General features: G+C 47.4%; 1 protein-coding gene across 1 annotated transcript in view; it reads right to left on the bottom strand.

Moving 5' to 3' along the window:
* LOC141072981 (uncharacterized) overlaps positions 1-16621 on the bottom strand; it is a 130340-nt gene that overhangs the window by 45909 nt on the left and 67810 nt on the right. The window contains exons 8-11 of the mRNA XM_073560247.1: positions 813-962; positions 495-683; positions 289-412; positions 108-205 (exon numbers count right to left, since the gene is read on the bottom strand). Of these exons, the coding sequence (XP_073416348.1) occupies positions 108-205; positions 289-412; positions 495-683; positions 813-962 (561 nt within the window). The remainder of the gene's footprint in view (positions 1-107; positions 206-288; positions 413-494; positions 684-812; positions 963-16621) is intronic.

Here is a 16621-nt window from a genome sequence, read left to right on the forward strand (position 1 = left end):
AAGTATAAAACATAGAATACTGGTGGATAAAACAAGAGTGAGCACAAGACATTCACCGCCGTCTACACATCATAGGGGAGATCTCATGACACCTTCTCTCCATCTACCTGATGATCCTGAGGAACATTGGGATCTTCTTGTTTACAGTTCTGTGGAAGAAGAGGACAGGGACATCTCTCTGGTGTTGTCCTCTTACTGGATAGATCTGGAGGAAACACATGCAGGGACTGAATTAATTCTTTACATATAGATAATTATAGGCCGTGTGTATTTAGTCCTGTCTATTACCTGGTGATGTGAGGGGCTGGGGAACCTCCATCATGACATCCTTGTACAGATGTTTTTGTCCTTCTATGTACTCCCACTCCTCCATGGAGAAATAGACGGCGACATCCCGACACCTTATAGAAACCTGAGACATACAATGATACCGTCATCCCCCGATACCTTGATAGCATTACTGTATAATGTCCCAGCATTCCCAGCAGTGTCACCTCTCCAGTCAGAAGCTCAATCATCTTGTAGGTAAGTTCTAGGATCTTCTGGTCATTGATGGCCTCATGTATCATGGGGTGAGGTGGAGGAGGTGGAGGTCCTGTGACTGGGCTCAGGGGTCTTCCCCATCCCTCAGACACAGGGTCCTGACAGTGCTCACTAGAGGTCTTCTTCACTACTGTGTAATCCTGGTAATGGAGAGACACATTAATAAATCTCACTACAGACATTTCCAGAGTCCTAACCTCTCCAGTTCTGTCCATCTGTTATTCCCATAGATAAGAATGATGTAATGTGACATCATCAGAATCTCTCACCTCTCCAGTAAGCCGGAAGAGGATCTCTAGGGTGAGGTGTAATATCCTCTCCGCCATCTTGTCTCTGTCCATATCCATCATTGATGGGTAAATCAGGACAATTCTCTTATATAGAAGATCTTCATTGAGCGGATCCGATATTGTGGAGACCTGAATAGAAAGATAATACAATTACTGGATATAATAAGGGAAACATATGAGGAGATAGAACGTGTAGATGTTGTATATGGACTGGAATATAAGATGAATTGCTGACTAAGACATCTCCTCCATGCTACCAGTTACTGGCTAAGTTGGCCACTGTTTGTGTAAGGATGTGGCGAGGACCCTCAGTTGCACCCTGTCTCTGTCCCTGTATGTCAGGGGTGGGGAACCTTTTTTCTGCCGAGGGCCATTTGGAATTTTATAATAGCGTTTGGGGGCCGTATAAAATTATTAATAATGATAAGCGAGTATACTCGTTGCTCGGGTTTTCCCAAGCATGCTCGGGTGTCCTCTGAGTATTTTGGTGTGCTCGGAAATTTAGTTAGTCGACGCATTTGCATGATTTGCGGCTGCTGGACATGAATACATGTGGGGATTCCTTAACAGGCATTCCTCACATGTATTCAGGATGTCCAGCAGCCACAAATCATGCAAATGCGTCGACAAACTAAATCTCCGAGCACGCCAAAACACTCCGAGGACACCTGAGCATGCTCAGGAAAGCCCAAGCAACGGGCCTGAGGTACCGTGATTACCCTGCACACTGCAGCTGTTTCCCCAGTGCAGCCATCTCCCCAGTGCAGCCATCTCCCCCCTCCGGCGCTCATTCTATACCCCTCAAGCGCCCATTGCCACCGCCCGCCACTCATTCTCCCCCCACCGGCGCCGCCCTTTCTCCCCCTGGCTCACCTGTGACTTGGACCGTCCATTCCCTGCCACAGCTTCTTCCTGTGTGCGTGCCGTCAAGTGGTACCCCTTATTAGGATCATGAATATGGGCGCCACGCCTATGAGAGAGGAGTGGCGTCCATATTCATGATTTTAATGAGCGGTACCACGTGACTGCGCGCACTCACACAGGAAGTGCAGGACCATGGAAGCTGCGGCGCAGGCACGGCTGGAGGAGGTGAGTATGATCGGGGGGGGTGCAAATGGAAAATATGGCCCTGCTGAGCACAATACTGCAGCACCTGGAAAGTGGCTGCGGGCCGCACACCAAGATATGGCGAGCCGTATACGGCCCGCGGGCCGGACGTTCCCCACCCCTGCTGTATGTGGTACCCCATGCGGTGCCCTGACTGCGAATCATACATTAATGTGTATTGTATTAATGTTTACCTTTTTGTACCATGTAAAGTGTTCTATATCTATTAATGTAATGTGTCATGGTTATGCTGTGCTGGGTTTGTATTGTCTTAATGTTTTATATACTATATGTAGCTTAAGGACAGAAGAGGTTAATAAAGGAGGCAGGACAGGCAGTCTCAAAGGATCAGGAGCAGGAAGTGCTCCCCTGCTGGGAGTATACAGCACCCCTTGGAAGGAACAGAGCTACCTGTGGACTGTCGGGCAGCGGGCACAAGGACTGTGTGTGTGCCCTACTAGAGACTGTTTGCTCCTGGAAGCCAACTGGGAGCCATTTCCTCTGCTGCTGCAGCTGTTGCTGTGAATAGGGACAGTTCATAAATTGTTGCCTTTTTCTCTTATTAAACAAGTTGTCACTGATGTGTCCTAAAGAGTGTGACGTGTGGTGTATGTAGGTAGGGCGGGGGGAGATGAGAGAGATAGAACAACAGGGATGGGGGGTGACCCGCTTCATGCCGCCGGCAGACACGAGACTGAGACAAGGGTTATAATCAACAGGTCCGTTTTTATTGGCCGCTTCTCTGACAACCACCGCAATTCATCACAGGAATTTCACAGTCCTTTTGCTCGCAGACCCGGGTACCTTCACTTCTTATTTTCTCGGTCATGGTGTCCTCTGTGGCTCTTCCCACTGTGGCTGCCCTAGGCACATCCACCACAGCGCTTCACCATTCAAAGTACACCGTCCGTTTTACACCCTCAGACCGTCTCGGTCTGTGGCTACTCTGGGCCACCCCTCGTGACCGTCTCAACTGTCAGTTCCTCTCTGAAAGCTTTCTACCGTCCCTGTCACTACAGCAGAACCTCCTTACTAGTGAGCTCCCCTAGCTGACTGAACTTTCCAGAACCTTCCCTGACCTCTTATACTCCCAGTCCTGGTAGCCCCGCCCACTATCACCTGACAGTTAATTTGACCAATGGCAGCTTCACAGCACACTCCTACACTCCCCACTGCCCTCTAACGGTCAAACTGCGACACGGCACCCCTTTCTCTTTATCTCAGCGCCCCTGTACCTACACTGCGCTGTCCCCCTGCTTCTCACACCACAGGCAGACCTGTCCATCAGTTCAACCTTTGGCGACACAGCCGCTGGGCCCAGCTGCTGAAGATTTGGAGTAGTCTTCGGGCACCCCAGCGCCCAGGCGGAGTTGGGGCACAACCGGCCCTGATGGAGTCTTGTGATGGAGTAACCACCATGCCGACTACGCCAAGTGTAGGTAACAGCAGGTCGGCAGGATGCAGTCTCCGAGCGCAGACAACGATGCCCCAGACCATGGCAGGTCCGTGAACTCAACAATTGGCAAGGGCCCTCGTTCCAGCATTTCGTTGGGGGCTATGCTGAGCAACCTGCCTAGATTTTCTAGCTCCAATACCATGCTATGGAGCTGAACAGAGCGAATGAGGGGGCTCTTTCAAATGCACCCAATTACTCCTGACCTGGAAGCAGAAGTAGCTCTCATGGCATTAGACGGGGAGGCTCGGAATTCAGTGATGTTGAAGCCCACGGGACACCGCAACACCTTTGACAAGGTTTTACAGATTTTAGAACAGACCCATGGGGACCCAACCAATGTGGGACAGTTAAGAACCCGGTTGTTCAGTCAGATGCAGGGGGAGACCATCACCCAGTATATGAATGTCCTCCAAGAATTGCACACGGCCATCGAAAGAAAGGACAGCGTAGGGGTAGGACCTGTTGACATTACAGTACACGACCTGTTGGTGACTGGACTGCAGGACCCGTTAATAAAGCAGGCATTACGGGAGCAGATTAGAATGAATCCACGTATAGACTTTTCCAAAGTGGGAAGTCAGGCACGCGCTCGAGAACAGGAGCAAGGAATGGCGGTCACCGTGGGGAAGGTCCGGAGTGTGGAGGCTTCTCTGAACGTAGTTGCGGAGCCTCACTGGGTAGAGGAAATGAAACAGGAGTTGAAGAACATCCAGGGCGAGTTGGCTGAAGTGAAAAGAAGGACTGTGTCTGGGATTGGATGGCCTAGTATCAACCCTGGTCCCTGGGGGCTTCGGCCCACCCGGGGCGGACAGACCTCGCAGACCCGGTGTTATGAGTGCGGGGAGCCAGGCCACTTCGCCCGAGAGTGTCCGCGGCATGTGAGATACCCACCCCGGTGGCCATTAAACTAGAGGTCTCCGGGCTGGGGGGACGCCGCTCGGAGCTAGAAACCACAATTAGGGGTGGTGGAAGTCCCGAAGATTTGGACGCAAGGTGTCCGGTGGTATGGGCAGAAGTCGAGGGCCGTGCCGTCCGGTGCCTGGTGGATACGGGGTCACAAGTAACAACTATGCCTGCAACTTATTTCCAGCAGAATTTCCCCGAGGCAGCGAGACCCCAGTGGGGGCCCATGATCAGACTAGTAGCCGCCAATCAACTACCGGTCCCTGTTGCCAGGGTGGTGTGGGTAAATTCCTCGGCCACAGAGGAGTGGTTCTGACCCACGGAGAAACTGATAAACAGCACCCAGTCATTCTGGGCATGAACATACTGCGGGAGTTTGACAACCTACTCCTCAATGATCCCACACGAGACCTTGAAACAGTGGGATTCCCACACGGCCCAAGGACAGGTATTCCAGCAGTTGGTGCGGGAAGCACGAGTCCTCCAGGACTGCCAGGTGGGCTAGGCCCTGGGCAAAGTCATCGCGCCAGCGGCTCCACTGCTTGTACATCCCCCTGGACAGACAGAGGTGGCCCTGCCCATCCGAGCATTTAAAATACAATTTCCAAGGGAGTCTCCCAAACAGGTAAGAAGTGGACAATGAGCAAAACCAAAAAACCAGTAGTGGTAAAAACACCATAGCAATGGTTAATATTGATAATGGCTAGAGTTATCACTGGATATCCACGAAAAGTAAATCAGTTTACAAGTGCATAGTGCCCATATATTGCAGCGGTATCAACCAAAAATGAGTAACCAAATCCCAGCCTGTAAATTTATAAAATGCTTCAGTGCGGGTATAAAAAACCAGCGCTAATAAACAAACATCATCTTACCTACATAGACGTGTGTCCTGGTCTTGTGATGCCCGCTGCCCGACCGCGCCATTTTGCCTTAATGGTGTCTTCACAATGGGGGCAATGTGTGTTATGTGCCGCGTGATCCTTATTTATGCAGAGCTCATACCCGACAGTAATATCAGCAAGGTTGGCTTACCATTGCGCATGCGCTATTTTCCGGAATTCCCCTCTAGTAAATCTGACTTCCTGATTCATGCGCCTGCAACGCATGCGTGGAACGCACTGCATACCATAGTGGCGCATGTCCGGAAGTCATCAGGTGATCCCAAAGCTCACATGCGCCACCAAACCAGCCGAGACACGTGAAAAGACGCTGTATATTGTATTTGCATTTCCCTTTTATTCATTGAGCAAACATTACAGCGTCTTTTCATGTCTCGGCTGGTCTGGTGGCGCATGCGCGCTTTGGGATCACCCCATGACTTCCGGACATGCGCCACTATGGTACGCAGTGCGTTCCACGCCTGCGTTCCAGGCGCTTGAATCAGGAAGTCAGATTTACTAGAGGGGAATTCTGGAAAATAGCGCATGCGCAATGGTAAGCCAACCTTGCCGATATTACTATCAGCGGTGAGCTCTGCATAAATAAGGATTTACAGGCTGGGATATGGTTACTCATTTTTGGTTGATACCGCTGCAATATATGGGCACTATGCATTTGTAAACTGATTTGCTTTTGGTGGATACCAGGGATGACTCTAGCCATTATCAATATTAACCATTGCTATGGTGTTTTTACCACTACTGGTTTTTTGGTTTTGCTCATTGTCCCCTTCTTTCTTACCTGTTTGGGAGACTCCCTTGGAAATTGTATTTTAAATGTTACAAATAAATATTTAATTTTATTTCAAATTTTGCCTATGCCTCTTTATCCCCTGTTTTTTGACTGGGGTTGATATATAAATTAATGTTAGATCTCAGGTCTGATTCACACACAGAAATTTGAGGCTTTTATAAAAGCTTGTTTGTAAGAACAACAAGACAGGAGATATCTGAGGCCAATGTCTCCATGTACAGTGTTTTTTTTTCTGGATATGATGGTTTTTTGGGGTATATTGATGTAGGCTTTCATATATTACATTAACCCCTTTCTGCCATGAGACGTACTATCCCGTCCATATGCCCTGGGACTTAATTCCAAGGGACGGGATAGTACGTCACAGCGATCAGCGGCACCCACGTGGTGAGTGCCGCTGATCGTGGCCGGGTGTCAGCTGATTATCACAGCTGACACCCGGCACAATGTGTCACGTTAACCCCTTGTACACTGCGTTCAAACACGATCGCGGTGTACCGGGCGTTAAAGGGAAGCATCGGCAGGGAGGGGGTTCCCTCCGTGCTTCCCTGAGCCCCCCACGGCAGCGCAATGTGCAGCGCTGCTGCGGGGGGCACTTTCCCTACAGCCCCCCAGATCCAAGATGGCGACGGGGACCTTCGGTGGCCTGTAGGGAGCTGACTTCCTCACTGCCTGCAAAGCGCAGGCATGAGGAAGCCTGCTGCACTGCCTGTAACAGATTGCTGATCTGTCACAGTGATCTGTGATGTGACAGATCAGCGATCTGTCACAGGACAGTGATGTCCCACCTGGGACAATGTAATAAAGTTAAAAAAAAAAGTGGAAAAATAATTTTAAAAAAATCGCTAAATAAATTAGTAAAAAAAAAAAAAATATTCCCCAATAAATTCATTTTTTGAAAATAAAAAAAAAAAAAACGATAAAAGTACACATATTTGGTATCGCCGCATCCGTAATGACCCGTCCTATAAAACTGTCCCATTAGTTAACCCCTTTAGCGAACCCCTTAAAAAATAAAAATAAAAAACGAAGCAAAAAATAATGATTTATTATTATACCACCGAACAAAAAGTGCAATAACGCACGATCAAAAAGATGCATATAAATATCCATGGTACTGCTGAAAACGTCATCTTGTCCCGCAAAAAACGAGCCGCCATTCAGCGTCATCCGCCAAAAAATAAAAAAGTTATAGCTCGCAGAATAAAGCGATGCAAAAATAATTATTTTTTATATAAAATAGTTTTCATTGCATAAAACCGTCAAAACATAAAAAAAAGACCTAAATGAGGTATCGCTGTAACCGTACTGACCCGAAGAATAAAACCGCTTTATCAATTTTACCGCACGCGGAACGATCTAAACGCACCCCTCAAAAGAAATTCATGAAACGCTGGTTTTTGTTCATTCTGCGTCCCAAAAATCGGAATAAAAAGCGATAAAAAAATGTCACGTACCCAAAAATGATACCAATAAAAACGTCAACTCGTCCCGCAAAAAATAAGACCACACATGACTCGGTGGGTCAAAATACGGAAAAATTATAGCTCTTAATATGTGGTGATGCAAAAACTATTTTTACAATAAAAAGCGTCTTTTAGCGTGTGACGGCCGCCAAACATAAAAACCCGCCATAAATAGTAAATCAAACCCCCCGTTATCACCCCTTAGGGAAAAATAATAAAATTAAAAAAATGTATTTATTTCCATTTTCCCATTAGGGTTAGGGCTAGGGTTAGAGTTAGGGGTGTGTTGGGGTTAGGGTTGGAGTTAGAATTGGGGGGTTTCCACTGTTTGGGCACATCAGGGGATCTCCAAACGCAACATGGCATCTGATCTCAATTTCAGCCAATTCTGCGCTGAAAAAGTCAAATGGTGCTCCTTCCCTTCCAAGCTCTGCCATGCGCCCAAACAGTGTTTTACCCCCACATGTAGGGTATCAGCCTACTCAGGTCAAATTGCAAAACAATTTATGGGGTCCAATTTCTCCTGTTACCCTTAGGAAAATAAAAAACGCCCAGGCGTTATAAACTTCTGTGAAGCACTTGGGGGTTCAAAGTGCTCACCACACATCTAGATAAGTTCTGTGGGGGGTCTAGTTTCCAAAATGGGGTCACTTGTGGGGAGTTTCAATAGTTTAGGTACATCAGGGGCTCTCCAAACGCACATGACACCCGCAGACTATTCCATCAAAGTCTGCATTCCAAAACGTCACTACTTCCCTTCTGAGCCCTGATGTGTGCCCATACAGTAGTTTTCTCCCACATATGAGGTATCAGCATACTCAGAACAAATTGGACAACAACTTTTGGGGTCCAATTTCTCCTTGTACCCTTGGGAAAATAAAAAAATTGGAGACTAATTGATAATATTTGTGGAAAAAATACGATTTTTTTATTTTCATGCCTGGGCATTATAAACTTCTGTGAAGCCCTTGGGGGTTCAAAGTGCTCACCACACATCTAGATAAGTTCCTTAGGGGTCTAGTTTCCAAAATGGGGTCATTTGTGGGGGGTTTCCACTGTTTAGGTACATTAGGGGCTCTCCAAAGGCAACATGACACCTGCAGACCATTCCATCAAAGTCTGCATTCCAAAACGTCACTACTTCCCTTCCGAGCCCCGACGTGTGCCCATACAGTAGTTTTCTCCCACATATGAGGTATCAGCGTACTCAGGACAAATTGGACAACAACTTTTGGGGTCCAATTTCTCCTGGTACCCTTGGGAAAATAAAAAAATTGGTGACTAAAAGATCATGTTTGTGGAAAAAATACGATTTTTTTATTTTCACGCCCGGGCGTTATAAACTTCTGTGAAGCACTGGGGGGTTCAAAGTTCTCATCTAGATAAGTTCCTTGGGGGGTCTAGTTTCCAAAATGGTGTCATTTGTGGGGGGGGTTTCCACTGTTTTGGTACATCAGGGGTTTTCCAATCGCGACATGCTGTCCGATCTCAATTCCAGCCAAAAACGTCAAATGGCGCTGCTTCCCTTCCGAGCTCTGCCATGTGCCCAAATAGTCATTTACACCCAAATATGGGGTATCCGCGTACTCTGGACAAATTGCACAATAACTTTTAGTGTCCTGTTACCCTTGGAAAAATAAAAATTGGGGGTGAAAAGATCATTTTTGTAGAAAAAATATGATTTTTTAATTGTACCGCTGTACGTTATAAACTTCTGTGAAGCCCTTGTGGGTTCAAAGTTCTCACCATATATCTAGATAAGTTCCTTGGGGGGTCTAGTTTCCAAAATGGGGTTACTTGTGGGGGTTTCCACTGTTTAGGCACATCAGGGGCTCTCCAAACGCGACATGGCGTCCAATCTGAATTCCAGCCAATTTTGCATTGAAAAAGTCAAATGGCGCTCCTTCCCTTCTGAGCTCTGTCATGCGCCGAAACAGTGGTTCCCCCCGACATATCAGCTATCAGCGTACTCCGGACAAATTGCACAATAACTTTTGCAGTCCAATTTCTCCTGTTACACTTGGTAAAATAAAAAAAATTGAAATTGAAGTATTTTTTTTGTGAAAAAAAGTTAAATGTTCATTTTTTTTTAAATATTCAAAAAATTCCTGTGACGCACCTAAAGGGTTAATAAACTTCTTGAATGTGGTTTTGAGCACGTTAAGGGGTGCAGTTTTTAGAATGGTGTCACTTTTGGGTATTTTCTATCATATAGACCCCTCAAAGTGGCTTGAAATGTGATGTGGTCCATAAAAATAAAATGATGTTGCAAAAATGAGAAATCGCTGGTCAATTTTTAACCCTTATAACTTCCTAACAAAAAAGAAATTTGGTTCCAAAATTGTGCTGATGTAAAGTAAACATGTGGGAAATGTTATTTATTAAGTTTTTTGTGTGCCGTATCTCTGTGATTTAAGGGCATAAAAATTCAAAGTTGGAAAATTGCGAAATTTTCAAAATTTTCGCCAAATTTCCATTTTTTCACAAATAAGTGCAAGTTATATGAATGAAATTTTACCACTAACATGAAGTACAATATGTCACGAGAAAACAATGTCAGAATCACTGGGATCCATGGAAGCGTTTCAGAGTTATTACCTCATAAAGGGACAGTGGTCAGAATTGTAAAAATTGGCCCGGTCATGAACGTGCAAACCACTCTTGGGGCTTAAGGGGTTAAAAAAACAAGAAACAAGTGTTAAAATGTTGCAAAATAAAATTGAGGATGGAGGTACTGTGGGAACATTATACTGTATGTGGGTGGATGGCGGTACTGGAAGAAGACGTTTGTTGAAATAAAATTTTTGTGTTTTTTCTTTTAATTTATTGGGTTAGTCATTGGGGGAGTCTGATAAGCGCCTCTCTACTAATAACCCCTGGGCATGGCATCAGCTTGCAATACACAGCTGCCATCAACCTCCAAAGATATTACTCCGATTGCCAAAGCACCAGGGCAAAGGGGAAGAGCCAGGCAAAGTGCCGGGGATGGTATTTTTAGGCTGTGAAGGGGCCAATATCTATGGACTTTAACAGCCTGGTAATATCAGCCCCCAGCTGTCTGCTTTACCTTGGCCGGCTATCAAAATTAGAGGGGTCCCCACACTTTTTTTTAAATTATTTATTAGATTTAAAAAAGATTACATACACCCTTAGAGATGGTGGACATTAATCCAAGTTCACCCTCCCATACCAACTCTGCCTGAAATGCTTCCTGAGGACGATGTGTCACCGGGTCTTCTATAAACCCAATAACGTGATGTGGACAGACAGTCACAGTAATGTCAGGAGCCAACATGACTACAATATTACCGTGTATGGCGGGCAATCCCCGCATGGTTACTGGCTGTCTATCAGTGGCAAATCATGCGAGACAAGAACTTGAGCATAGTGTCCGATCACCGGTGATAATCGAGTGGAGAGTGCGGTCACTCATCACTAGAATTGAGCAAATTTCTTTGGGTCCCCGCTTATATGGCAAGCTATAACGCTTGCCGAATAAGCTGTAGAGGGAGCCCGGATTCATCGAAGGAGCCAGCCGATCAGCACCGTAGCTGCATGTGTCGTGGCTGTGTCACTGTCAAAGCACATGCAAGGAGAGCGGAACATACAGGCTCTCTATGTGCTGTGACTGTGACATAGCTGCGGCACCGATCAGCTGATGCGCTCCATGTATCCGGGATCCCTCTGCAGCTTATTCAGCAAGCGCTATAGCTTGTCGGATAACCTGGGACCTAATGTGGAGCTGGGAACCAGCTAAACCGCATTCTGTCCACAGCTGTTATGTCACTGTTCACACCACAAGGAATACCCAAAAGAGTCTCAGTGCTGAAGGGGTTAATGCAGCCTGTTCCTAGTAATGGGAAATCATCAGCACCTACCTCCACCTGCAGAGCCGCACTCCACATATATGGCCGCTCTGTGCGCACAGGACCTGGGATGAGGTCACAGGAGGGGAGGAGTCAGGGGTCACATGATCAAGGCCTCAGTGTATGCAGGCCTCTGCTGTGCTGGTTGTCATCGTGCTGGATGAGGGGAAGGTTATGTGTGGGGTCAGGAGGGGTTTACAGGGTGGATGTAGCAGAGCCGCGTGTGTACGAGGTGCACGGAGCGGAGCCGTGTGTGTACGAGGTGCACGGAGCGGAACCGCGTGTGTACGAGGTGTACGGAGCGGAGCCGCGTGTGTACGAGGTGTACGGAGCGGAGCCGTGTGTGTACGAGGTGTACGGAGCGGAGCCGTGTGTGTACGAGGTGTACGGAGCGGAGCCGTGTGTGTACGAGGTGCACGGAGAGGAGCCGTGTGTGTACGAGGTGTACGGAGCGGAGCCGTGTGTGTACGAGGTGTACGGAGCGGAGCCGTGTGTGTACGAGGTGTACGGAGCGGAGCCGCGTGTGTACGAGGTGTACGGAGCGGAGCCGTGTGTGTACGAGGTGTACGGAGCGGAGCCGTGTGTGTACGAGGTGTACGGAGCGGAGCCGTGTGTGTACGAGGTGTACGGAGCGGAGCCGTGTGTGTACGAGGTGTACGGAGCGGAGCCGTGTGTGTACGAGGTGTACGGAGCGGAGCCGTGTGTGTACGAGGTGTACGGAGCGGAGCCGTGTGTGTACGAGGTGTACGGAGCGGAGCCGTGTGTGTACGAGGTGTACGGAGCGGAGCCGTGTGTGTACGAGGTGTACGGAGCGGAGCCGTGTGTGTGCGAGGTGTACGGAGCGGAGCCGTGTGTGTGCGAGGTGTACGGAGAGGAGCCGTGTGTGTACAGGGCGGAGACGCATATGTACAAGGTGTGCGGCTTTTTGTGTATGGAGTAGAGCCGTGTGTGTGCGGAGCAGAGCCATAACTATAATAAACCTTTGGTGGTAAATGGTTCTTTAACCTTGCCCTTAGGAAATATGCGCACGTTGCGTATTTGCTTGCAGAAATTTCTGCAAGGTTTCAGCCCCTCTTGGCAGGAAAGACGTTGGGTAAAAAATGCATTTTTGCATGCATTTTTCTGCGTTTTTGCAAAGCCATAGAGCTAAATAAAGATAAATTGTTAAACCAGAGTATATCTTAATTAACCAGACGACTATGTTTTTGAAAATTGATATACCATATAACATACTGTGTAAGTCTGTAATAGTGACTTGTACATAGTGTGTGTTTATCTTTATTTATTGATGTGTGCTGATATGCTAATTGTGTATTGTAGTCTGGAACCAGTTTGCCGACTTTGAAAGTAAAGAGGGAAAAGAATGTGAGGACACTGGGTATTTCTAAAAACAACTTACCGTATTTTTCGGACTGTAAGACGCACCGGAACATAAGACGCTCCCCAAATTTTCAGAAGAAAAATAGGGAAAAAAAATTAATGTGTCAAATGAGGGTCCGTCTTATAGTCCGAATTATTCAGCTTACCTGGGGGGTAGGGTGTGATATGGAGCGCTGGTGGAGTGGGGTCACAGGAGGTGGTCTGGCTCATCCCTGGCTGGTGCAGCAGGTTCGGTGGTGTGGGGGCTCTGCCATTTTGTGAAAGCCCCCACACATCCATCTTAGGCTGATGGGCGGCGATTTGGCAGATGATTGGTGGTGCGGGGGCTCCACCGGCATTGGTGGAAATCCTGGAGCCCCCACACATCCATCCTGGACTGGTGCGGCACTTTTGCAGGTGATCGGCGGTGCAGGGGCTCCGCCGGCATTTTGTGAAAGGAGCCCCCGCATTTCCATAGTTGTAATGCTGATTTGAAAATGACCGCGCATAGTGAGATCTCGGGAGACCCCACTCTGCGCATGCGCTGCCTCCGGCGGCCATTTTCCTGAAGCTCAATTCAGCATTACATTGCGGCCATTTTCCTGAAGCTCAATTGTAATGCTGAATTGAGCTTCAGGAAAATGGCCACAGGAGGCGGTGCAAGCGCAGAGTGAGAGCTCAGGAGACGAGATCTCGTCTCTCGGGACGACATCTTGTCTCCCGAGAACTCACTATGTGCGGCCATTTTCAAATCAGCATTACAACTATGGAAATGCGGGGGCTCCTTTCACAAAATGCCGATCACCTGCAAAAGTGTCGCACCAGCCCGGGATGGATGAGCGGGGGGCTCAAGGATTTCCACTTATGCCAGCGGAGCCCCCGCACCACCGATCATCTGCCAAATCGCCGCCCATCAGCCTCGGATGGTGTCTCCTGGTAAGTGCATCTGGACCATAAGACGCACCCCCATTTTCCCCCAAATTTTGGGGGAAAAAAGTGCTTCTTATGGTCCGAAAAATACGGTGCACTCTGCACCCCATCTTCACCGGAAGAAAAACTGAAATATCACATAGTCATAAGTATTCAGACCCTTTGCTCAGTATTGAGTAGAAGCAACCTTTTGAGCTAGTACCGCCATGAGTCTTCTTGGGAATGATGCAACAAGTTTTTCACACCTGGATTTGGGGATCCTCTGCCATTCTTCCTTGCAGATCTTCTCCAGTTCAATCAGGTTGGATGGTGAACATTGGCAGACAGACATTTTCAGGTCTCTCCAGAGATGCTCATGTAAGAGGGTCAGGGCCTAGCCCTGTAAATGTTGTTGCCACTAGTTACCTGTATATGATTGCCATATTTAAATGTGTCGTATTTACGATGTGTACGCTGTATATACGTGTTTATTGCTATATTGTATTACATGTAAGTTAGGGACAGTGCAGTTAGAGAAAAGGCCACTAGATGGGGCACTTAGTACACTGCATAAGAATGTATAGTTATAGGACACTTAGAGGTTAATTGTAGGAGTGGTAGCTGGGGAATAAGCTAAACAGATTTCCTGGAGATAGTCGGGGGTAGACCCCTGGTGCTGCTCAGATGTCCTGTTCCTGAGCTGTATAGCTGCCATATAGCGTGTGAAGTGGAATCCCTAGCCATCCATAGTAGATGTGGGAGAATTGTCAGAGCAGAGTAAAGTGCAAGGAATCTGCAGCAACGTGGTGAAGAAGTCAGTGAAGTCACTGATGAAGTGTTAGCAGAAGTCTGGGTGCTGAACAAGTAGTCGAATGGGCCACCAGCGAGTGCTCAGGGAGGATAACCAAAAGGGGGTGGACGACCTAGTAGATGATTATTTCCGTGTCTGGGCTGAAGTCGGTTCCAGGGAGATAGGTTGAAGTGCCTTTTTCACCGGGCTCCTCATCCCGTTGTAACTTTGTGGTCCATTCTGGTAAAGAAGACGGTGCTAGGGAAGGCTGACGAAAATGTATTGCTGGTACCGTATCAAGTGTGCTAAACAGGGCTGTGGAGTCGGAGTCGTGGAGTCGGAGTCGGTGCTCATTTTGGTGGAGTCGGAGTTGGAGTCGGTGTAAAATGGACCGACTCCGACTCCTAAAATATATAATAAATTGGGTACAGTAATTCAATGCAGGATGTGCTGAATATTTTTTCATAGGAGTTTGGGAAAGTTATGAAATGTCCTATAAATGGCTGTTCTATTCCTGATCTAAGGCTACATTCACACACAGCGTTTTTCCTGTGTTTTTTGAGGATACGTTTTTCAGCTGCAAAAGCAGATCAGCTTTTTAAAAAACTGTATCACCTGAAAGGTTTTTGAGCTCATAGATAATGTTTTCAATAGCAAAAGCAGATTAGAAATCTGCTCTATCCATTTATCCATTTCTGTCTATCCATTTCGTATCTGTACCAAAAAGAATGAAAACCGGGTAGTACACCAATATATATTCTGTTCTATCTAAATATCTTGATTATTGGATCATAAAAATGATTAAATGTCTGAGGTTCACATTGTACTACAATAAATTTTTCACTTAAATATAAGCAATATGTGTGGGAGTCGGAGTCGTGGAGTCGGAGTTGGAGTCGGAGTCGGTGTAAGGGAAATTGAGGAGTCGGAGTCACAGGTTTGGCTTACCGACTCCACAGCCCTGGTGCTAAAGGTGTATTGGATGTGCTGTGTCCTGAAGAGAATAAATCTTTATTGTTTGAAGTTATCCTGGGCTCTGCTTCCAGTCCTTTGAACTCCAGGAAGAATGTGGGACGCACCAGGGAAGAAGCAGCAGACAGCACAGTGAGTACGGAGTGTGCTGATGTGTCTACCCCCCCGGCCGTATTACACTCAATTGGGTTTAGGTCAGGGCTCTGGCTGGGCCAGTCAAGAATGGTCACCGATTTGTTCTGAAGCCACTCCTTTGTTATTTTAGCTTTGTGCTTAGGATAATTTTCTTGTTGGAAGGTGAACCTTCGGCCAAGTCTGCGGTCCAGAGCACTCTGGAAGAGGTCTTCATCCAGGATGTCTCTGTACTTGGCTGCTTTCATGTTTCCTTCAATAGCAACCAGTTGTCCTGTCCCTGCAGCTGAAAAACACCCCCATAGCATGATGCTGTCACCACCATGTTTCACTGTTGGGATTGTATTGGGCAGGTGATAAGCAGTGCCTGGTTTTCTCCACACATACAGCTTAGAATTATCACCAAAAAGGTCTATCTTCGTCTCAGACCAGAGAATCTTATTTCTCATAGTCTTGGAGTCCCTTCATGTGTTTTTTAGCAAACTCTGAGGGTTTTCATATGTCTTGCACTGAGGAGAGGCTTCCGTCGGGCCACTCTGCCATAAACGCCTGACTGGTGGAGGGCTGCAGTGATAGTTGACTTTGTGGAACTTTCTCTGAATACTTTCCGTACCCACTATAAATGAGGCATCAATAATTCAAAGTAAAACAATATAAGCTGGAATATCCAAAAAAGTGAAAACGATACTTTATTGATGCCAAAACATACGCAGGAATGAGGATAAAAGCAATTAAAAGCAGACAAGAAGGTAAACAAGTTCAAAAAGACTGACTCTCAAAATAGCAAAAGTGCATGCAAAAATCTAACTACAATAAACAAGGGTTCCCCAAAGGCCCATATAAGCAATAGTTAAATGTAAATTATTCATAAGAACCACGATGTCACGCTCATATCCCCTTCTGCTTCCGCGGCTCCAGCTCGCCCTGCGGCTGCTCTGGCCGCCGCTGCCGTGGCTCCCGCTGGTCGTACTCCTGTCGCCGCCGCCCGGTCCACCTATGCCGCGGCTCCTCTTGTCTCGACTCTGGTGGCCCCCGCCGCCTCCCGTGCCTCCACACCGCCTAGGACTCTCTGGCGCCTCCGGTCCTTTCGGCCCTCCCCACTGCTGGCGCCTGTCCATTAGCTGCTTCTCCTC

The sequence above is a fragment of the Dendrobates tinctorius genome, unplaced genomic scaffold (genome assembly GCF_039654945.1).
Source record: "Dendrobates tinctorius isolate UK_male_01 unplaced genomic scaffold, ASM3965494v1 ptg000294l, whole genome shotgun sequence".
Classification (NCBI taxonomy): Eukaryota; Metazoa; Chordata; class Amphibia; order Anura; family Dendrobatidae; genus Dendrobates; species Dendrobates tinctorius.